Below are 24,948 nucleotides of genomic sequence, written 5' to 3'. Positions count from 1 at the left end.
TTTCCTAATATCATCTTTCAACGTCTATAATTGCAGGAATAATCCCCGAAGAAATAGGGAATCTTTCACAGCTAGAGGTGTTGAGCCTCACAGACTCCGCTCTGACCGGAAATATTCCATCTTCAGTGTTCAACATATCTTCATTGAAATGCATGGACCTCTCTAACAATAGTTTGTCTGGAAATATCCCAACTTTTCACCATCTTCCAAAGTTAGAGGAATTATATCTGTTTCATAACAATTTACAAGGTACGTTTATAATTTGAAATATCCTATACACCCCCTTTATTAACAAAATTTCTTCCATCGGAAACAAAACTATTTAGCCCTTTGTTTATTCAACTTTGTGTAAATTGTTGTGTAAATTGTGGTTCAGTACTGATATTAGGGTTAACAAACTATTAGCTTTTTTTTTCAACAAACTTATTAGGTTGGCTGCCAAGTGATGTGTGCAGCAGCAATATGTCAAGCATCAAAACACTTGAACTCTATGAGAATCAACTTGAAGGGAAAATTCCACGAAATATATGGAAATGCACACATCTTGAGTACTTGATATTATACGACAATAATTTCAGTGGTAACATCCCGTTAGAAATTGGAAACATGAGCATGCTTAGGGGGTTGGTTTTGGGTATGAACGACTTTCAAGGTATACACTTCTATTTTCATCATGATTTAATAGCAGTACTCCCTCCGTTTCTTCATAGTTGAGCCATTTTTCTATTTCGGGAAGTTTCTTCATAGTTGAGTCATTTCTATATATGGTAACTTTTTTCTCTTTCATACTTTACTTTCTCTTACTTTATTCTCTCTACTTTATTCACTTTATACTTTATTCTCTCTATCTTTTCCTCTCCCTTACTTTTTTATCTATTTATTTAACACACTTAATATTCCTTTCTAAAACTCCGTGTCGAAAAGTTTCGCCTCAACTATGGCGAAACGGAGGGAGTATTTTTTTTGGATATTCATAAGTTACAGCTTTCATATCATAAATTGCATGTAATTCTTGCGATGATCAATGGTAGAATTTCACTGATACATTTAACAACACAATTCAGGAGAAATTCCAGCAGAAATAGGGAAGCTTACACGACTAGAGACATTAAATATTGCATACGCCTCTCTAACTGGAAATATCCCATCATCCATTTTCAACATATCTTATTTGACAGAACTGGAACTGAGCTACAACAGCTTATCTGGTAATTATTAACTTCCTTGCTCGTTGTGATATATCATAGTTTCATGTGTATTTGTCTATTTGATGCACTATTTATTAGTATTAAATATATCTACAAGCATACGGAGTAGATCTAGTATAGCTGAAGGTCAGTACAGGGATATCGAACATATAAAATAAGATTGCAACTAACTATCATATACTATGCGTCATCTACAATCTAGAGAGAGACAGGAGTTTTTGGTTTGCTTTTAAAAACTAGAAATAGATAAATAAACAAAATAAAAGAAAGCATAAAAACGAATAATACTATGTAGGCGAAAGAACGTACTAGAATTTTAAGATCCAAAAACATAATTACGAGCAATCATCCAATAAACTTCCTTGAATAACGGTCTCCAGAGTTATTAAGCCGGCGATCACTTGACTAAATTAAATCCCCTCCAGATGTGAGAAATCCGCAGATTAGATGTTAAGATCAAACTCCACTTTAAATTTCTAAAATCTAACTCCCAAAAATAATTAAAACCAATGACCTCACATGAAACCTCAACTCTCCCGAGTTCTATTGAATTAAAGTGTGAATTATCTCTTTTCCTAGTCAATTATTGGATTTCTATGAGTACTCTAATCAACTCTAATATGTACTAAAGAGGTAGCTAATCAGTCGAATATCCAAGGCATAAAGATAAATCAAATAACTACAAGAGCTAATAAGAAAAATCAATTCAATAACTTCACCAAACATTGATTGCACTGTGCAATGTTCGTAGAATGGTCATAACTTTCTCCACAGAACCCCGACTATGAAGTGCCAGATATCCATATGAAGCTCTTTCGAAGACAAAGAGAACAATATGCATTAAGCATTGAATGGACCTCAAGAATGCCGGAAATATCGGCTTAGATTGACGTTGCTGCACCTTGGCCCTTTTGCACCTTTTTTAAGTCTTTTTCTATAATTTCTCAACAAACCCGTCAAATTATTAAAATGTAAAAATATGTGGAATAATGAACATAATATGAATGATTGACATTTTAAACGAGCCAAATCAAAGCCTTAAAAAATATGCAAAATCTGAAGAAGCATCATCCTTTTTTTTTACTAATTTTATCTAAACTAGGTACTCTTTCCGTCCACAAAATTAGTCTCATTTTGCTATTTTTGGATATCCATAAAATATAGTTAGGTTTAGGGGTGTCGAAACGGGTACCCGTGAGTATCCAAACCCGATTTTGCGGGTACCTGTACTCGAAAATATCAATATTATACTACCCAATCCCGATCCATATAGTTAAACGGGTGTCCCATACCTGCATCGGGTATCCCAAATCCGCAGTTGCGGGTACCCAAACCCGCATACATAATTTGAATTGTGTATTATATTATTCAATGGTATTATGCTTTTAGAGCCACTATGATTTTAGATTTGTATTTGTATTTTTTTTGTACTTTGTTATATTTGCATAATTTCCAACTATTAACTATGCACAAATATGGTGATTTCTTATCTCTTAAATATAATATGACTACGTATGAAATATAATGCAAATCCAAATTTAATATAAGCAAATATAATAGAAACATCAAGCATGTCTAAAATTAAATCTCTATTCAAAAATTTAATATAAAACCAAAAATAATTCACTTTCATCAAAAGTCTAAATATAAATAACTTCAACTAAAAGTCTAAATATTTTAAATTTCTAATGTAAAGAGTAAAGACACTAAACTAATAAAAGAGGTCGGTGGATAAATAATTGGAAATAAAGTGTACCGTCGGTGAGTATATATAGATTAAAAATTAATTAACTAAAATAAAATATTTGAAAACCCTAATCCTAAAAATAACGGGTATACCCGCGTGGGTAGCGGGTATATTCATACCCGCAAAAATTTAAAACAAACTACCCCATCCCGCCCCGTTTCCCATTTTCGTCGGGTAGCGGGTACCCGCTACCCGGCAGGTAACGGGTCGGGTTGAGGGTTTACCGATACCCTCTACCCGTTTCGACACCCCTAGTTACGTTTCTAAAAATGAAATGTTTCTCTCTCATACTTTACCCACTTTTTCTGATACAGAAAACTTATTGTAAAATTATTATTCTTAGTCTGTGTTTAGTTCAACAATGAGGCCTTTATGTAGGCAAAGGGAAATCCTAAACTTATGGAATATAAAACTTAAAGAAAATAACTAAAGGGAAATAAACGAAAAGAAAATCCTAATTTGGTAGAAGGAAAAACTAATACTTTCCATCTACTAATTCTACTAACTAGGAAATAAAAAAATAATAATAATAATTTACTTAACCTCCAAGTCCAAGTCATGCGGGAACAATCATTTTCTCCCTACCACTCTTACATTATCTACTCTTTCTCTTTCTCTCTTACTTTTTCAATTTAAAACATAAATGCATTGCTAAGTCTTACATATTCAAGAATATGTCATTCAATGAGTTTTCAGGTACTCTTCCTTCAAATTTGGGGATTTCACTTCTCAATCTTGTATGGTTTTCTTTGGGTTATAACAAACTTGATGGTCCAATTCCAAGCTCTATCAACAATGCTTCTAAACTTACCATTTTGTACATGGACAACAACTACTTCACTGGATCCATACCAGACTTTGGCAATTTGAAACGCCTACAACGTATATTTCTCAATCAGAATACTTTGCGTGGAGAGGAATCTTCAACCCAGGAGTTGACATTTCTCTCTTCGTTAACCAAATGTCGAGATTTGAAGTACTTGGCAGTATCACAAAATTCATTGAATGGTATCCTACCTGCTTCTATTGGGAACTTTTCCTCTTCTCTTCAAAGTATTTGGGCAGAAAACAATCACATCAAAGGTTTCATTCCTTCTGAAATTGGAAACTTAAGTAGTGTATTGTTTATTGACCTGGGAAATAATCAGCTGCGTGGACCCATTCCACCATCAATTGGGAATATGAAGAAACTACAGAGAATGGTTCTTTATGAAAATAAGTTGGGAGGGTCTATCCCTAACGACGTTTGCCGAATGAATAGTTTGGGGGAATTGTACCTTAGTGAAAACATGTTGGTTGGTCCAATACCTGAATGTTTGGGTGAAGTTAAATCCTTGAGATTGCTCAACTTAAGCTACAACCAGTTGAACTCCACCATCCCTCCCAACTTGTGGAATCTTTCCGACCTCTTGGAATTGAGCTTGTTCTCAAATTATTTGAACGGTCAATTGTCATCACAACTCGGAAATTTGAAGTCAATCTACTATCTAAATTTGGCCTGTAATCAAATTTCAGGTTATATCCCTAGATCAATTGATAGTTGCCAGTCATTAGAATATCTCTACTTATCAAATAATTTATTGGAGGGATCTATTCCCCAATCCTTTGGAAATGTTAGAAATTTGAGAGCACTAGATTTATCTTACAACAACCTTTCTGGATCTATACCCAAGTCATTAGAAGACCTTCATTTTCTTGAGTATTTCAATGTTTCTAATAACAAATTGGTGGGGGAGATTCCAGATGGGGGTTGTTTTGGTAACTTGAGTGATAAGTCTTTTTCCAACAACCTTGCCCTTTGTGGTCCAATAAGATTTCAAGTTCCACCTTGCACAAAAGTTCATCATAGATCAAGAAGCTTGAAGAAATTGATGGTGCCTTTAGTGATTTCAGTTGGGATTATGGTGATTGTCATCCTCGTGTTTCTAAAGAAACTTAAACCGAAGAAATCACCACTGCTTCCCAATGCTATTTTGCCGGTGACGGAATACAGAAAAGTGTCTTATATGGAACTACAACAGGGAACAAGTGGTTTTAATGAGAGCAACCTTCTTGGAAGAGGAAGTTTTGGTTCGGTATTTGTAGCAACACTTTCTGATGGGTTGAAAGTTGCAGTAAAAGTTTTCAACATGCAACTACAAGGAGCAGAAAAGAGCTTTAATACTGAAACTGGGATACTTGGGAGCATTCGACACAGAAACATAGTTCGAGTTATTGGATGTTGCAGTAGCCCAGAGTTTAAAGCATTGGTTCTCACATATATGCCGAATGGGAGCTTGGATAAATGGTTATATTCCAACATGCGTTGTCTAGATCTTATCCAAAGACTGAAGATAGGAATAGACGTTGCGACAGCCTTGGAATATCTTCACCATGGCCATACATTCCCAGTTGTCCATTGTGATGTAAAGCCGAACAATGTTTTGCTCGATCAAGACATGGTCGCTCATCTTGGTGATTTTGGCATTGGGAAGCTTTTTGACAACGAAGAAGTTGTCGTCCAAACACAAACATTGGCGACTATCGGCTATGCAGCACCAGGTGATGCATAATTCTAAACTGTTCATCTTTAATGATATTATAGTTTTTCCTTTTTAAAAATATCAATGTTTACTTGGATACTAATCATGCATGTTCCAAGGTTAGAGTTGGGAATGGAAGGGAGAGTATCCACACATGGAGATGTGTACAGTTACGGGATAATGTTGCTCGAGATGTTTACAGGGAAGAAGCCAACAGATGATATGTTTGATGGGGAAATTAGGTTGAAAGAGTGGGTAAGTGAATCATTACATGAAAACTCAGTTCCTATTGCACCCGCTTTGCAATCTAGCGAAGATCAGGATTTCTGCGCAAAGGAGCAATGTGTGTTGTCAATTTTTGAGCTGGCAATGAAATGTTTAGCCACCGCACCTAATGAAAGAATCAACATGATTGAAGCAACGACTACTCTTCAGAGGATCTATGCAACAATGGTAACAGAAAAACGTCGTCCACCATATGCCTTTTCTGTTACTATTCGCGATAATGGGTTATGATGCTCGTACCATAGTGAACTTATATTGTGTACAAACTATGTCAATAGTTCATGTGGCATGTATAAGTTGTGAAGTTGGAATATGTGAGGATGTTATAGTAAGAGTGGGAATGTGGAGGTGAATTTTATGCTATTGAATAAGTCAAACAGACCACATATAATTCATATAAAAGGAAATAAAACCTAAACCATGAATTTCCTACGGTTTAGAATTACCGATCTCATTCTCCAAAAAATCGACGATTGCTTGCGCCTTCTTCACGTAATGTTCTTCGCACTCAACCATGAATCTTCTAATCTATATCCCGAACTCAGAATCTGACCTTTGGGTGGGCAAAGCTTGTCAGAATCGAAAAGGGCTTGATTAGAAAGAAGAGGGGAGCACGAAAATTATGAGTTAATTAACTCTAAATCTCATTTCAAATATCATTTTATATAGAGTTATGATGGGTCAGATTAGGGATTCATGGAGGTTGGACTTGGGCCAAACCTGTTGGACTTTTACTAATTAAATTGAGCCCCAGTTTAATACAAGTCCGACAGAATATTACTATCCACTACAGTAAAATAATATTGACTGCCCGTCCAATCCCAAATTACGAGTAATCCGGGCTTTACCTCTTTAATTTATTATTTTCCGTGCTTAAGATATAAATATCCATTAATTAATTTAAGTCTGCTACTTGAATTTTAATTAATTAATATCTTTTTTCAAGAGTTGTCTAGTTCAAAATCTTTATTTATTATTCTGGAACAAATTCCAACCGGCCGAGTTTCTGAATAATAAAACCTTTTTCGAACACCTCTTAAGGATATTATCAAACTGGACTCACCCAACAAATGATTCATTGCAATAATAATACTAGCACCTCTAAACATTTATCACCACCACCCAAGATATTAGGATTCTTGGATTGCGAAAAATCCGCACCATTTGATAAATCAAAATAGTGCATAATCAATATCGTATGGTGATAAACTCATGTTTTAGTCGGTTTAATTGGTCTGTTGAGGTGCCTAATGTTGAGTTTTGATGCTTGAAGTGTCTATTTCCAGCCAATTATCCTATCTGTTGGAGTTTCATGTGTTTGTTGAGTGTTCTAGGATAAATAGACGAAAAAGAGACAAAAATACGGCCGTTTGTGCAAAGGAGGCAGCAGAGCCTCCAAAAGCTTCACCCGGCCGGGTGAATTTCACGCTGATAAGTTCCACCCGGCCGGGTAGGACGGAATCAGCGTATGAAGGTCAGAAAGGGGTCGAAAAACGACACCCGACTGGGTAGAATTTCTAGCACAAAAATCCCACCCGGCCGGGTATGTCAGTCTGACGGGTTTGACTTCTGAAAACGAGATTTTTGACGAAAAAATCAAGAGAAAAACGCCTAGAGTTGCATTCTGCGAGATTTTTTGAACACTTACGGCCTCCAACACTCACACACCCCCCTAAGAACACTTAGAGAGACAGAATTGAAGATTGAAGACTCCAGATCGGAAGATTGAAGATTTCATTCCATAGATTTATTGCACATGAGTTCTTAGTATCTATCTTTCATGTTTTTGTTCGAATTCTTTGTGTGAAACTTAGTTTTCTCCATGAACATGAGTAGCTAAACACCTTTTTGTAGAATTCTTGTTGATGATGCATTGATTCCATAGTTTTTATCTAATTAATTTTGTTCTTACCTTGCTCTTGTAGTTATTTGATTATTCTTGGGTTTATTCCTTTCAATTGCTTGATCACCACTTGATTGCGTCGGATTAATTAGATTAATCGGGAGATGAAATAATTAATCTGGAAATAAGAATAATTCACACCTTAATGCAATAAAACTCGGGAGAGTTGAGGTTTTGAGTGAGGTCTTTGACCTAATCGAGTTTTTGGGAGTTAGGGGTTTTAGGATTAGAAGGGGACTTCAATCCTAGCACCTAACCGATGCGCTGGCCGCCATTGTGGCGACCCGATCAGCCAGCGATCGGCCAGCGCTTATTTTTTATTTTTTTTTTAATTCTTTTTTTTTATTTTTGAAAAACTATATAAACGCGATTTTCTCTATCTCTAAATTTCTGTACAAGAGCAACATCTAGCGATGGACAACAACAACTAGCGGATTCAAGGCATACTAACATTTTTTAATGTATTTTTTTAATAAATTAGTGAGGAGTAGAGTGGGGCGGTGGCTCGTGTGTGGAAGCCCGGATTTTTTTTTATTATGTAATTTTTTTTATTTTTAGTTAATGTACTTTTTTTGTTTAAATAAAATTAATGAATTTTCTCGTATATGTCTCGTAAATTTAATTCGGTAATTTAATCGTGATTTTAATTCCGTAAATGTAGTATATTTTGAATTATTTTTATTGCGGCTGGCCTATGGCTGGCCTAAATCTGATGTGACAGGTGAATTTTTAGTGCTGCTGACGTGGCAGGGAGGGAGAATGGCTGACCTATTGCTGGCCTATTTAGCATTGGAGATGCTCTTAACTACCCTTTACCTTCTATCTCTTACTTTTGTGCATTAATTCTCGCCATCTCGTGCCATTTCAAGTGCACGTATTTTTTTGTGAGACGGAAGGAATATTTATTAAGAATTTGGAGATTGTGACATTTTTGAGAAAATTAAATCTCGAATTTGTTGCTAAAAAATTTGATGGTAAATTGTATATCTAGTTTAATTACCTTTGTAAAATACCGAGTACTCCAAAAAATTTAATTCAAACCTTAAAAATTCTTAGCGCCTATCAGGGGTAAATTGTATGTGTATGACAAGCATGAAAACCATAAAATTTTCTAACACTTTTTTTTATGCAACTCTATCATATCTCCTCTCCTCTCCTCTCCGCCCCCTTGTCCACAATTAAAAAGTTAAAAGAAGAAGGAAAAAGGAAATAAATTTGGTTATATTGCTAATTAATTTTTCAATTGCTAATTACAACTAAATGAAATGGATTGGATCATTAAATCAAGGTACAAGGTCATCTATTCATGGACCATGAGTATCAATACAATGCACAAAAATATCAATTAGGGGTATTAATGTCAATTGACAAAAAGTTAATTACAACCAACTTTAAAAAAAATTCTAAAAACTTTAAATGATTATAACTATTTCAATTTAAATTATTTTTTTATACAACTTATATCAAATTAAAGATAATTTATAAGGATTTTAATGAGATGTCACTTGCATATATATATTTTGATGTCAAAATTTGAATAAAAAATTCTCTAATTTTCATAATTTTCAAAAGCAGCTTAATGTAAATGTAGCTATCTAATATGTTAATATAATACATATATATTGTCAATGCTAAATTCTGTTGATTATATGTTTAATACACTATACTGACATTTTTATCCAAATTTAGATAATTTTCTTATCTTTTAAAATTTAAATAATAATAAAACGAAATTACACATGGCGATTTATAGACCAATAGATCTCTACAAATCTTATGGTTCTAAATTAGTCGTAGTTAGCAATTGATCACTCCATTATATAGGGATGTTAATATAGCAATCCTCTTTATTATAACATCATACGACCATTTTAGGCCGTTAGATCCGAAAATCGTATGATTCTCAAGCTGCCACGTGGCAGCCTATTTTAGTTAAATTGGAACATAGAAAAACGCTGAAGTGCAAAATCGATATTTTTTTATTTTCAGTTTATTACCAGATTGTTGTCTTACTTTATGAATATTGCATCGTTCCTCTATAAATATTGCAGTGCTACGTGTCTGCATTATTCGTAATAGTTTTGTAACGCCCCACTTTTTCGAACCCTAATTTTTGTGACGTGGAAATTTTTGCATTAAATGCCTTAAATGCTATGATATGTGAATTGTTTGATGATTGATTAATTGCATAGTGTCTATGTGACCTAATTGCATATGTGGATATTAATTGAGTTGAATAGTCAACTTGTTGAAATGTTGACGTGGCTGTTGAAAGGTCAATGCGAGGAAGAAATGAAGTGAAAATAAGAAGGAGATGATTTTTGAATATGTGAATATTTGAGGTGGAGGAATATAATTGTGGGAGAATTATTATTTATTTTCCTAAGGGATGAGTGAGAAAAATAATAGGAATATCATCTTAAGAGCATGTGGAATTTTCGGCCCTTCCATTTATTTGAGAAGAAATAATATTATTCTTGGATATAATTATTGTTTGGGATAATTATCCAAATTAAATCCAAAGTCCAAATACTCTAATTCCTACATGGAATTTTCGAAATATTTACTTTGATAATTATGAGATTTTCGAAAATCTCATCTAGAAGGGAGAGGGATTATTTTTATTATTTTATTGATCCCTTATTTATTCTATTCCATGAATAAATATAAATATGCTAAAATATCCTAGCATATCTTACTATATCCTAAGTAAATTAGGATTTAAATTTAATCCTTTGTGGAGAGAAGTAATTCACGCCACTTTTCCTATTAAATTGGGGAGTATTTTATTTTATTCTTGCTCCGCGATATATTATTCTACTCCGTGAAATATTCAAATTAAATCATAGGCTATTTAATTAAGCCTAATTTTCGAAATCCACATTCTTCTCAACAATATTAACGCCACTTCTCCTCAAATCTCTACCATATCTTCCAAATAATTATTTATTTAATTATTTGGATATTATTATTTGGAACTCTATAAATAGGAGAAGAACCTAAACCCTAATTCACAAATACCGGCGCCTCCCCACTCCTCTATAATTTTCGAAATTTACTCCCCCACTCTCTCCATATTTTCTTCAAGTGTCTTCAAGATTTCTTCATCAATTGAGAAGAATTCAAGTGAAATTCAAGAGTTTATTGAAGAATCAAGACTGATTCATTGTTTCTACCGTTCGTTCTTTTGGAAAAGGTACTTTAATTATTGATCTTCTCTTCTTCTACCGATTAATCGGTGATTCTTGAATCCACATGCATCTAGAACGAGTGAAAGGGGTTTTTAATCGGTGAATTTTGGGAAAACAAGGATGTGTGTGAAATTGTGTGTGTATGTGCGATCGTGTGTGTGTGTGTGCACGCCTCGATCGGCGTGCACATGTGTTGTGTTCGTGTGCATGTGTTGTGTGTGTGGAACACTCATGTGTGATGCGAATTATTGGTGATTTTGGAATGATAATGTGAATAAAAATAGTATGTTAATCATACTTTGATTTTGATATTGATGATTTTGAAAATAATCAAGGGGAAATAGGGAAAACGTGAGATCATGCATAATATTGATCCATGATTAAAACTGATTTGTGATACGCCTAATTTAAAGGTGATACTACGCGCTCTCAGCGTGATAAACGAGGAGAAGAGAAATCTATCGAGCTAAACCTACGAGGTGGGCTTTCTTTTAAAATAAGGACATTGTCCTAAAATGATATTGATGAGAATGAAAGATGTGTTATCATGCCTTGATTTGTTTTGTCGTGCCTATCCCTCGTGGCTATGCCACTATTGTTATAATCGAATTCGGATCCTTGTAGAGCCGCAAACTCTACTTGGGTTAGTGTACACCAATGTTAGACCGAGAGTCAGCGTACGGGTTGGCCGGTCTAGTGACCTGGATTGCGGCCGCATTCCTTGTCATGTAGAATGAGGATATGGTAAACGTTTATGAGAAAAATGGTTGCGCGACCGTGATATTTGAGAAAGAAAGATATTTTGATGCCTCGGGTCTTTCTAAAGTTAAAACCCCGATGGACATCTGAAAGTGGCATGATAACTACTATATTTGTGATAAAACTGTTTTCGGCAATGAGCCCATTGAGTATGATTTATCGTACTCAGCCCTGCATGTGTTTTCCTTATGTGCAGGTTGAGTGGTGACGAGCGGCGGCGGTGTTGAGCAAGGAAATAATAAAGATGAACTGTTGGTACTTAAAGTGTCGTTGTGTCTTCATACATAGCCTCACTTCTTTCTTGGTCGCTTCCGCTATATTTTTATGAAAACTGATGATCACTTGTTGGGATAAATACTTTTACGTTCGTGGGTATGTTTTGGATTATGAACAGTTAGAAACAGTTATTTTTGGGAAATGTTAGAGGATATTTTTGGGAAACATTTATAAGCTTTCATTTCGTTGACCTTTGATTAAAGATCTTTTGCTAAGGCTTTATTTTTGCTCTACTAAATTGTTCTTTAAGTGCTCTAGTCAAAAATCCCTTTTAAAATGAAACCCTAGCCTTTGATTGTTGTTGCATTTTTGTCCACCTAGTTAACGAACGCCGCATTTATTATACCCTAAATGGGCGGGTCGTTACAAGTTTTTTACCTTATCAGATTGCAGTATTACTCTATGAATATTGCAAGGGAGAAACGTGGGTATGGTCCATTATTTATTCTTATAACTAGAGTTGGAGAAACGTAAAAGCCACAACTTGAAAGACTAAAAAAGATGAAGCAAGGGAGGAGTAGGTTCGCAGAAGCTACGATTGGTCAAAACAAGTAATTAATCAACATAATTTCAATTTAGCCATTACATAACTATATATATAAGTTAATTGGATGCTCACAAAATCTCACATTAAACCCAAAACTATACATATCATGGCACTTGACGCTGGTTTTATTATTTTTACAGTTGTTGGCGCCGTTTTTATTTTTGCGGCCGTCGTCCGCAGGCTCATTTGTGAAGTAGATATTGACGGTGGAGGCGGCCGCCGTGGAGATGGTGGAGGTGGAGGTGGTGGAAGAGGTGGAGATGATGGCGACAGCGATGGCGGCCACGGTGGCACTGGCGACGGAGGAGGAAATAACGGCGGTGGAGGATTTTGGGGAGGATTCTTCGGCGGCGGTGGACATGATGGGGGTGGTGGACATGGTGGATGGGGCGGCGGTGGAGGAGGGGGTGATGGCGGTGGAGGGGGCGGTGGGGGAGGAGGGGGTGGTGACTGTGGAGGCGGCGGCGGTGGTGGATGATTTTGATGGGGTTTAGAGTTGTATGAGTTATTTATTTTTTCTATTTAATTTATGTTTATTGTTGTTTGAGTTATAATTAGTGTTTATTTGGTATAAATTCTTTTGTAACAATTCAAATTCAATGATCAACATATGTGGATTAAATTTTCAAAAGGTCACAAATGTATTGTTTTTTATTCAATGTAAGCATGAAGTTAATTTTCTAATTTATTTTTTCTATTTAATTTATGTTTGTAGTTGTTTGAGATGTTAGTGTTTATTTTGTATCAATAATTTGTAACAATTCAAATCCAATAATCATACATTGTACGATTTATTCATCAAAAGGTTACAAATGTACGTATTGTTTTTTACTCAACATATGCATGCAATTAAATTTAACCAATTTTTTTGTTTTCAAAATTAGTAAGTTAAGTAAATGAATACATAAGATTGAAGTATCGCAATATGTTTTTGAAGGAATAAAGAGTAAAGGCCAAAATTATCCTAAACACATGGCCGTTTTACGATTTTGGTCACAGACGTTACATTTTGAATTATTGCATCCCACACGTTTCAACTCGGGTCGAAATCAGTCCATTTTGGATGGTTCCGTTAAAACTTGGATCACAGCTCTGTGCATTACGATATTACAGCAATTAGACAAGCAATAAATTTGTCAAACACCTTCACAAAGCAATGATCTGGTTTAACAGCAACAAATTCTTCAACCACACAACAATAGAACTCAACCATGCACAAGGGGGAAGCTACATAGTAAACTTTGGAAAGCTTTGAAGACTAAAATAGTAAACTTCCAAAACTCAAAACGCAAAACACAATAAACACTAAACTAAATACGGATTTTTAACTCTCTGATTCAGCCTAAATGCTACTAAAATAGCCTTCACTAATAATTTAACAATTATTTTGAGGATAACACAGATTTAAGGTTTTTAAAAATAAATGAGCGAACATGTTTAAACTTAATTAATTAAACTAACTAAGCAGTACTACGAGTAATAAATTAAGTTGAATTAAGTTTATTTATTCATCCTAACCGGTAGCTACAATATCCTATAAATGTCAAATCATGTTAATTTTTTTAACCAAATTTTCAAATGAAATGAATTAATCAAATATGGTGAAAAGAAAATTCCAGGGAACTTACTGTCTGGCTTCGTAATACTAATTCAAGAAACTAGGTTGAAGGTTTCAGGCCCTCAAAATCATTAAAATATAGCTTATTCAGTTAGCTTATTGATTAAGTGATTTGAAATCTCTATACATAATCAAATTATCCTCTCAAAAATAAAAAAGAATTGCCAATCAACGTGAAATTAATCAAAGATTGCTCATTGTCCAACCATCAACTCACAATTCAACTACGAATATGTTCTTTCGTGCACAACTTATCAATATGATTGGATTATACTATAAACAATATTATTGTATAAAATACACTCTATATGGAAATTATTTTCATAATAAAATTTCAACATAAAGAGAACTCAATTTTGGACGACTTATTAGCTAGCTCTAACTAATGTTATCATAATAAAAATAATAATATACGGAGTAGAAGATAATCGTGATAATAGGTTTCTTTGGCACTTTAATTAGTTTATTTTTTAATATTACTAATAAAAAAATAATGTTTATAGATATTGGAGAAGCACTTGCACAGATTTTCCTTTAAATTTCGGATGGTCTTGATCAATTATTAAAAGAAATTCAACTGGGACATATTGACCAGCTAATTCAAAATACTAATTAATAATCAGTTATGATCACTTGAACTATAGTCTATATATATGTTACATTATTGATATACTTGACATTAACATTGATGGAGTAGTGAAAAAATGGGTAGAATTAGAGGTGTGAGAGAGGGTATGAATTTGGTCAATGAAGTTTTTGAGGGTTGGGTGCTGGTGTTGATGCTCATAGTCTCCATCTCAGTGATGTCCATCTTCATATTTGCTTGTGCTCACAAGAAGCCCTCTCGGAAGAGACGCGAGTTCCCCGATTTTGGTGATTGTTTCGGGGGCGGTGGTGATGGTGGTGGCGACGGTGGAGGCGGTGGTGGTGGTGATTAGATGCACCGGTTGAAGATGCGATGCAATGGGTGATTCAAAATTTTTTATTCGGGAGTGCGACAAATAATTATATAATAGTATATAAAAAATAAGAACGAAGATGCGTTGACTGTAGAGCAGTTCCACCGGTAGGTAGCGAGGTGCATCACTATTGACTTTCTTTTTATTTTTCCATTCACTTATTAGTTTTATCTATAAATTTATTCTATTAATGCCAATTTCTAGTTTGTACGTCATCATTAAAATTTTTTTGACTATAGTATTAAACTATAGATTTGTTATGATTTTGCAATCAATTGTAAATTTAGTGCTAACATGACTTAATCTTAATAATATCGAAAAAATGAAATTATTTAAGTTAGTATAGTAGAATGTTGTTTTACTGCATAAAACGTCACACACTTGATAGTATCGCATAAGTAAGTTATCAAACTACGCTATGCTAGGGCCAATCTTAAGCGGTTACAAAACAAAATAAATCAATAATTTAATTACAAGAATAAAATAAATTAATAAATTGATTACAAAATTAAAATAAATCAATAGTTTATCAATTCACATGATAAAATTAGTATACAAAATTAGAATTTGACAAAATTTTATAAATTTATATGCAGATTATCACATTATCAAATCATTCTTTATTTTAGCATCGCACATTTTGTTTCGCTTGGAATTGGCTCTTTGTCATATTATTACTAAGATACACAAATCAAAAGGCCAAATCTTTTTCTTCCATTATCATACGATTGATATAACATATATCCAAAAAAATTATTTCTTAATTACGCGTGGAATTGAAAATTGCAAAAAATAATAATTTTATTGTTATTCTTTTATAATTCCTTTTGCTTGCTAATCTAGAGCCCATGACTATTTTACTATTGTGCTTTGGTATAAACAAAGCCTATTTTATTATTGGGCTTTGGTCCAATAACAATGGTGTGTGGTTTACTCAACATCACAATCACAAATTCAAATAGAATCACCATAGAATTTTCCACATCAAAAAATAATCCAAGAATATTGACCTCTGATTCATAGAACAAGTCCAAGTCAAATACTAAAATGAACAAGCTACATATCTTGTTGAGTTGACCGTCTTTCCTCATTTGAATTTCCCACCTATAGGCTTGACTTTTCAATTCATTTCCGTGCCGATATTAGCTTCTATGTTCTATCCTTAATTGGTCCAAATTAGATAGGAAGAAGTATTACAATATAGTTACGCATTAAAATTATTTTGTATTTGTTTATTGAAGTGCTAATAGAGCAAAAAAGACACACCAAATAGGCTAATTATTCAATATTACTCCATCTAACTCTTTCTAAATTTTCGTGTTATTCAAGAATGTGGACATCTTGAGTGGGACGGAGATAGTACACGAATTTTTAGTGTGTATAGTCATGATCAAGTGTCGTGACATATTAAATTCTATACGTAGAGTCCAGTAATAATTTTGAATAACATGAAACTAACATGATATAATTAGTGTTGTTTCGAAGATTAATTTGGTGAAATTTTTATATGCAATTTGTATTTTTATTGTATTTTTTTTATGAAAAAGACATATTTTGTTCTAGTTAAATATTTCGATATGTCACCTGAAGTCAAGACAATATCGTTTTGGATATTAAGGCATGCCGCATTGGATTCAGTCTAGCCAAAATTCGATTATGTGAAAAAATTTGTATGCGGAAAAAAATTATACTTCCTCCGTTCCATAATAACGAAGGCGTTTCTTTTTGGCACGAAGATTAAGAAAAATTGTGTTAGGTAAGATAAGTAAAGGGAGAGTAAAGTGTAAAATGAAAAAAGAAAGGGAGAAGTAGGTTCGAAGAAGCTACGATGTTAAGACATTTCATACTCATGTTAGTGGTCAAAACAAGTAATTAATCAACATAATTTCAATTTAGCCATTACATAACTATATATATAAGTTAATTGGATGTTTACAAAATCTCACATTAACCCCCAAAACTATACATATCATGGCACTTGAAACCGGTTTTATTATTTTCATAGTTGTTGGCGCCGTTTTTATATTTGCAGCCGTCGTCTGCAGGCTCATCGAGTGTGCTTGTGAAGTAGATATAGACGGCGACGGCGGTGGAGATGGTGGAGGTGGAGAAGATGGCGACGGCGGAGATGGGGCTGATAACGATGGCGATGTAGAAGCCGGTGGCCATGGCGATCATGGCGGCCACGGTGATCATGGCGACCACGGTGGCACTGGCGGCGACGGAGGAGGAAATCACGGCGGTGGAGGATTTTGGGAAGGAATCTTCGGCGGCGGTTGGGGTGGCGGCGGAGGACATGATGGCGGTGGTGGACATGGGGGATGGGGCGGCGGTGGACATGATGGGGGTGGTGGCGGCGGAGGGGGCGGCGGAGGAGGGGGTGATGGTGGAGGAGGAGGGGGTGGCGGCTTTGGCGGCGGCGGCGGCGGTGGTGGATTTTAGATTATCACTTGATATTACTTGACAATATACATTGATGGAGTAGTGTTAAAATGGGTAGAATTAGAGGTGTGAGAGAGGGCATGAATTTGGTAAATGAAGTTTTTGAGGGTTGGATGTTGGTGTTGATGCTCATTGTCTCCATCTCAGTGATGTCCATCTTCATATTTGCATGTGCTCACATGAAGCCCTCTCGGAAGAGACGCGAGTTCCCCGATTTTGGTGATTGTTTCGGGGGCGGTGGTGATGGTGGTGGCGATGGTGGAGGCGGTGGCGGTGGTGATTAGATGCACCGGTTGAAGATGCAAATGCAATGGGTGATTCAGAATTTTTATTCGAGAGTGCGACAAATAATTATATAATATGTAAAAAAAAAGAATGGAGATGTGTTGACTGTAGAGCAGTTCCACCGGTAGGTAGCGAGGCACTATTGGCTTTCTTTTTATTTTTCCATTCACTTATTAGTTTTATCTATAAATTTATTCTATTAATGCCAATTTCTAGTTTGTACATCATCTTTAAAATTTGTTTGACTATAGTATTAAACCATAGATTGGTTATGATTTTGCAATCAATTGTACATTTAGTGCTAACATGACTTAATCTTAATAATATCGAAAAAATGAAAGTATTTAATTTAGTATAGTAGAATGTTGTTTTACGGCATAAAACGTCACACGCTTGATACTTGATAGTGTCGCATAAGTAAGTTATCAAACTATGCTAGTGTTAATATGAAGTGGTTACAAAACAAAATAAATCAATAATTTAATTACAAGAATAAAATAAATTAATAAATTGATTACAAAATTAAAATAAATCAATAGTTTATCAATTTACATGATAAAATTAGTACACAAAATGATAATTTGACAAAAATTTATAAATTTATATGCAGATTATCACATTATCAATACAATCTTTATTTTAGCATCGCACATTTTGTTTCGCTTGGAATTGGCTCTTTGTCATATTATTACTAAGATACACAAATCAAAAGGCCAAATCTTTTCTTCCATTATCATACGAGTGATATAACATATATCCAAAAAAAGAATTTCTTTATTACGCGTGGAATTGAAAATTGCAAAAAATAATAATTTTATTGTTATTCTTTTATAATTCCTTTTGCTTGCTAGGCTAGAGGCCCATGACTATTTTATTATTGGGCTTTGGTATAGACCAAGCCTATTTTATTAGTGGGCTTTGGTCCAATAACAATGATGTATGGTTTACTCAACATAATAATCACAATCACAAATTCACCATAGAATTTTCCACATCAACAATTAATACAAGAATATTGACCTTTGATTAATAGAACAAGTCAAAGTCAAATAATAAAATAAACAAACTGGTTGTCTTGTTGAGTTGAGCTCTCGTTAATTCCAGCGTTATTTCTTCATCCTGTTCACATTTATCAACTTAATTGTATGATTCAATTTGAAAATATGCGTTTGGAATTCTAGGATTCGAATTTCTCCATCGTATTCACATTTATCAACTTAATTTTGAACTACTAGTGTTTGGAATTCTCGGATTCAAATTTCTTCATCCTATTCACATCTAACGACAACAGCTTAATTTGGTCAAAATCAGGAGTAAGAACGTTGACCGATAAAATTTGACAGAGAAGTTAACTTTGGACCGATTGTGATCTGAGTTGAAATATTTGGGATCCAAAAATTCAAAAGATAATATCTAAGACCAAAATCGTAAAATGAACATATGTTAAGGACCAGTTTTGGCCTTTACTCTTTAAATAAAAATAAAAGTGATAGTATGATAAACCTAGTGTTGAATGCTAAGTCAAAATTAGTATTGTTTCGATGGTTAATTAGGTGAAACTTTTTTATACAATTTGTACTTTTATCGTATTTTTTGATGGAACGACACATTTTGGTTTAGTTAGATATTTCGATTTCAGATCAAGACAATATCATTTTGGATATTCCGGCTGAAATTCGATACTGAATTGTAACTAGTAGTCTAATCCCTTCGTCACATGATAAGAGTCCTATTTTGCCATTTCGATATGTCTCACAATAGGAGTCTTATTTCACTTTTACCATAAATGGTAAGTAGGTTCTACATTCCACCAACTTATTCCACTCACATTTTATTATAGAGTGAACTTCAAAAATGGTCCCTGGACTATGGGTTTATCTCGAAAATGGTCCCTGGACTTTAAAAATATCACCAGTAGTCCTTGGACTAAGGGTTAATATAAAAAACGGTCCTTTTGCACTGTTTCGAGACGAAAATGCCCTTTTGAGGGGTTTTGGGGGGTTTGGGCAATTTGGACTTTTTACACTTTTAACATTTTAAATCTGATATTATTTCAGTTATATACTAAATCTGATATTATTTCAATATTATCATTATTTATCCCTTTTGTCATCCTTCACTTTGTTTCTTTATTTCAATATTAGATTTAATTTATAAAATTAAATTTTAAATTTTGATTTTTAAATATCAATAATTTTTTTTTTAATTAAAACTATTAATTCATGGACACTATAAATATTGATTAAAACTATTAATTTTTGTTATTTAATATAATATTCAGTTGAATTGAAGAAGTACAAAAAAATAATACTCCATTAATCATGATGGAAAAATAAGAGCTATTCTATTTAGCCTTCGTTCGGTTGTTATAATTGCTTGTGATTGAATATTATGAAGTTGACTAAAATTTTTATATAGGAGTATTTTTGTTGAAATTTTCTAGTCATTTTGATTGTTTTCAAATTAATAAACGAAAATTATATTAGTCTTACATTAGATGCATATTTATTTCAGAATAAATCGTGTTATATGATCTATTTATGATTAAAGCTATTAAATATTGATTAAAATTAAGGTGTTGTCATATCTTATTGATTAAATATTAGACACTATCAAATACTCCCTCCGTCCCGGCTAAGATGACACATTGCTTAGCCAGCACGGGGTTTTAGGAGTTATTGGTTAAAGTGTTTAATTGGATTGAGAAAAGATGGGTGTAAGTATTAAAGTAGAGAGATAAAGAAAGATGAATATTTTAATAAGAGTGAGAAAAAGTGGTTGAGTGTATTAATTGGAGAGAGAAAATTTCTAAAAAAGGAAATGTGTCATCTTAGTTGGGACAAACTAAAAAGGAAAACGTGTCATCTTAAATGGGACGGAGGGAGTATTAATTATGACTATTAATTTTTGTTATTTATTAATTTTTATAATTAAAAAAAATTATTGATATTTAAAAACAGAAATTTAAAATTTAATTTTGTAAAATTAAATCTAATATTGAAATTAAGAAACAAAGTGAAGGATGACAAAAGGGGAAGAATGATAATTTTGAAATAATACCAGATTTAGTGTAAAAAGTCCAAAATGCCCAAACCCCCCATAACCCCTCAAAGGGCATTTTCGTCTCGAAACAGTGCAAAAGGACCGTTTTTTATATTAACCCTTAGTCCAGGGACTACTGGTGATATTTTTAAAGTCCAGGAACCATTTTCGAGATAAACCCATAGTCCAGGGGCCATTTTTGAAGTTCACTCCTCTTTATTATAAAACTAATACATATATATAAGTAAGACTCATATTCCAGTATTCCACTAATTTATTCAACTCACTTTTCTTTATATTTCGTAAAACTCGTGCTATAACTAAATCAGTGGCAGATCCAGGAATTTATATTCGGGGGTGCGAGTTATATGATAAATCACTATATAATATACCAAAAATAAAAACACTTTGATAAGTCAATCACTTTGATAAACACATCAACACGAAAATTGAAGATATGAAACTTGTTGAACAAAACGTTTTGATCTTCCATGAGGACTATAGTGAGCTTTCATATCTGGAACAACAATGCCATACTTATTGCAAATTGAGCTTTCATTTTGGTAGTTGGTCTTTGGTTAAAGTGACAAGCCTCATAGCATTAATGATGTCTTGATCTCTTCTTTGCAAAGCAAGACACAAAATGTTAGTCTACCCAAATATAGTAGTCATTAGTTGTGCTATAAACACGAAATCAAATGACTCTAGTAAGTACAAAATGCCTTGAGCTTTTCCCTTATCATCATAAGCGAAATCTTTCTTTCCCATCATCGTAAGAACTTCAAAAATTGTAGAAAATAAGTCCATGATATTCAAAAGAGTCTTGTAGTGAGAACTCCAACGAGTGTCTCCAGGCCTTTTCAAACTAAGTTCTTGATTCAACCCTGATCCTGATTCAAGTTCACCAATATCCAAGGCTTGAGCAACTTTTTGTGCTTGAACTTCGCGAAGCAATTCATTTCTCTTACAAGAAACTCCAACTATCATGAGTTTTTATCTTTTTGGACATAAGAGCACTCCCAATGGCGTCGGCGAAAACTCGGCGATTTTCCGTCGAAAATCGCCGAGTTTTCGCCGACCAATGTAACGTTTTCGCGAATTTTCGGCGTTAATTCTCCCGAATTAACGCCGGCTCCCGAAAAATCGCCGGTTTATCGCCGGATTATCGCCGACCAACGTAGGCGATAAAAATAGTTTTTTTTTTTTTTTTTTTTTTTTTTTTTTTTTTTTTTTTTAATTTACACCCCTATAAATACACACCTTCTCTTCATTCTCTCCTCATCCTCATCCCTTTTCTCTCTTCATTCTCTTCTCATCCTCATCCCTTTTCTCTCTTCATTTATTTTCTCTCTCCATCTATATTTAATGAATTCTGAATCATCTTCTCATTCTCGGTCCGACGAGGAGATATCTCATTCTTCTTCCGAAGAGGAGGTACCTCCCGCTCCCACCGGATGGGATGTCGCGGGTTTCGCCAACAACCCAGTCAACAACTATATCTCCCGTTTCATACAAAGCGAGCTTGCTCGAATGCAGCAGCCACCCCAACGGCCAATCCGCAGGCGGCGCCGATACATCCACCGCGACCACGCTGGTGTGCACGATCGGCTGTTCGCCGATTATTTTGCCGAGGAACCACGTTATCCGGCAGATGTATTTCATCGCCGATTCGAATGCGCCGCTCCCTCTTCCCGCGCATTGTTAATGCGTTGTCCGCGCGTTACCCCGAGTTCCAGCTCCAGCGAGACGCCACAGGGAAGCTCGGTCTATCGCCCCTGCAGAAATGCACTGTTGCCATCCGACAATTGGCATATGGAGGGTCCGCCGACATGTTCGATGAGTATCTGCAATGCGGCGAGACGACCGGCAACGAGTGCCTCGAAGAATTTTTGTCGTGGCGTGCGAGAGATATTTGGGGGGCACTACCTTCGCTCGCCGGACGCAGCTGACCGCCAGTTTCTGCCGGATTGGCACTTGGAGGACCCACGGCTTTCCGGGGATGCTCGGCAGACATCGATCTGTATGCACGGCAAAGTGGAAGAACCGCCCAACCGCGTGGCGAGGCCAGTTCACTACCGGCTACAAAGGTACGCATCCCACCATCATTCTTGAAGCCGTTGCCGACCAACGGCTTTGGATTTGGCATGCTTATTTTGGTATAGCCGGGTCGAACAACGACCTAAATGTTCTCAATTCGTCGCCCCTTTTCAACGAGCGGATCAACGGGTTAGGCCCCTCCATCGAATTCACGACCAATGGCAATGTGCATAACATGGGGTACTACCTGGCTGACGGCATCTATCCGCAATGGCCCGTGTTATTTAAGACGATCAGATGCCTAATCGGAGATAGTAGAAAGTATTTTGCCCGAGCGCAAGAGTCTGCGCGCAAGGATGTGGAGAGGGCGTTTGGGGTGCTCCAAGCACGATTTGCACTGGTAAAGGGCCCGACGCGCTTTTACTACCAGGGGGATATTGCCGACATCATGTATGCGTGCATCATCATGCATAACATGATCATCGAGGATGAACACGAAGGCGTCCTCAACGTCACCAATGACACCAGTGTTGCATCATCGAGTCACGGTGTCTCAACCGAGTCCGAGTCCGCCCGCCGGGGTGTACCGTACAACGAACATGAACGGTTCAAGGCGTTCATGGGCATACACCAAAAGGAGGCCCATCGAGCACTACAACACGATATGATCGAAGAATTGTGGGCAAATAGAAACCGCGCCCACCGCCCTTGAATTTTTTTACTTTGAATTTTTTATTCCATTCCTGTATTTTTTTTTTATTAATTTTCGTCGTTGTAATGTTTACTCGTGTTTTAATACAACGAACTTTATTACTATTTTTTGTTTTGTCTTTTAAATTAAATTAGCTAGCTTTATTATATATAAAAATAAAACAATTGATGTAAAAATGAAATGTTGTTAGGGAGAAATAAGGGGGAAATAAGGGAGAAACCATTGGAGCAGTTGGCTAAAAGTTGGCTAAAAACTGGGGATAAATTTTGGTGCTGATGTGGCGCTGATGTGGCAGAAATAAGGAGAAATAAGGGAGTTTTAAGGGAAACCATTGGGAGTGCTCTAAATTGTCGAAGATCGAATTGTTTTTTCATCACTTTTTATTTTATTCCCTGCACACATGTCATTACAAAATTTGCCAAAATCATTGTTGACTTCACAACAATTATAACTAATTATAACTAGACATCAAAAACAACTTATTATATAAGTTAACAGATCAAATATTTTTAGAATTGAAACATAATAATTTAAAATCTAAAACAACAATTAAGAGGAAAATAATATGAGAATTTCTCATCCACAAATAATCAGGGGCAGTGGGGCACGGCTGTTTTCACTATTCAATTCACCCCAATTCCAAGAAAATAAAATATAGTCACCAAGTGTAAAGCACAATCTACCAAAATCCCTAAATTATTTAATGAATTAACTCTAACCTTTTACACCTAATCAATTTACTTACCTTTCCCAAAAATTTTTTTTTTGGGGTACACTCGTACCCCTTGCTCCTTACTCCCTCTGCCACTGAACTAAATAGGACTCCTATTACGGGACGGAGAGAGTATTATTTAACGGAGGGAGTAGTATGTAAATGTAGAGTGAGAGAAACGTAAAAGCCGCAACTTGAAAGAATAAAAAGATGAAGAAAGTGAGAAGTAGGTTCGAAGAAGCTACGATGTTAAGACATTTCATACTCATGTTAGAGGTCAAAACGAGTAATTAATCAACATAATTTCAATTTAGCCATTACAAAACTATATATATAAGTTAATTGGATGTTCACAAAATCTCACATTAACCCCCAAAACTATATACACCATGGCACTTGAAACCGGTTTTATTATTTTCATAGTTATTGGCGCGGTTTTAGTTTTAGTATTTGCGGCCGTCGTCGTGTGTGCTTGTCAAGTAGCTATAGACGGCGGCGACGGCGGTGGAGATGCTGGAGGTGCAGAAGATGGCGACGGTGGAGATGGGCCTGATAATGATCACGATGTGGAAGCCGGCAGCCATAGTGATCACGGCGGCCACGGTGATCATGGCGGCCACGGTGATCACGGAGGCCACGGTGATCATGGCGGCCACGGTGATCACGGAGGCCACGGTGATCATGGCGACCACGGTGGCACAGG

At 35.2% G+C, this 24,948-nt stretch overlaps 2 protein-coding genes and 1 pseudogene across 2 annotated transcripts; all 3 read left to right on the top strand.

Annotated features, from left to right (window-relative positions):
- Nucleotides 1-42, top strand: part of LOC125195491 — a 5,860-nt pseudogene extending 5,818 nt beyond the window's left edge.
- Nucleotides 41-6,115, top strand: LOC125195490 (probable LRR receptor-like serine/threonine-protein kinase At3g47570). Its single transcript, XM_048093635.1, has 5 exons — nucleotides 41-249; nucleotides 431-652; nucleotides 1,065-1,208; nucleotides 3,652-5,496; nucleotides 5,602-6,115. The coding sequence occupies exons 1-5, from the start codon at nucleotides 153-155 to the stop codon at nucleotides 5,991-5,993; spliced, it is 2,700 nt and encodes an 899-aa protein (XP_047949592.1). The 5' UTR covers nucleotides 41-152; the 3' UTR covers nucleotides 5,994-6,115.
- A 16,941-nt stretch (nucleotides 6,116-23,056) lies between these two features.
- On the top strand, nucleotides 23,057-23,533 carry LOC125195489. Its single transcript, XM_048093634.1, has one exon. It carries the CDS (start codon nucleotides 23,057-23,059, stop codon nucleotides 23,531-23,533), a length of 477 nt encoding a protein of 158 aa, XP_047949591.1.
- Nucleotides 23,534-24,948: the final 1,415 nt, after the last annotated feature.

The sequence above is a fragment of the Salvia hispanica genome, chromosome 6 (assembly GCF_023119035.1).
Source record: "Salvia hispanica cultivar TCC Black 2014 chromosome 6, UniMelb_Shisp_WGS_1.0, whole genome shotgun sequence".
Classification (NCBI taxonomy): Eukaryota; Viridiplantae; Streptophyta; class Magnoliopsida; order Lamiales; family Lamiaceae; genus Salvia; species Salvia hispanica.
This window is presented reverse-complemented; position numbering and strand designations above follow the sequence as displayed.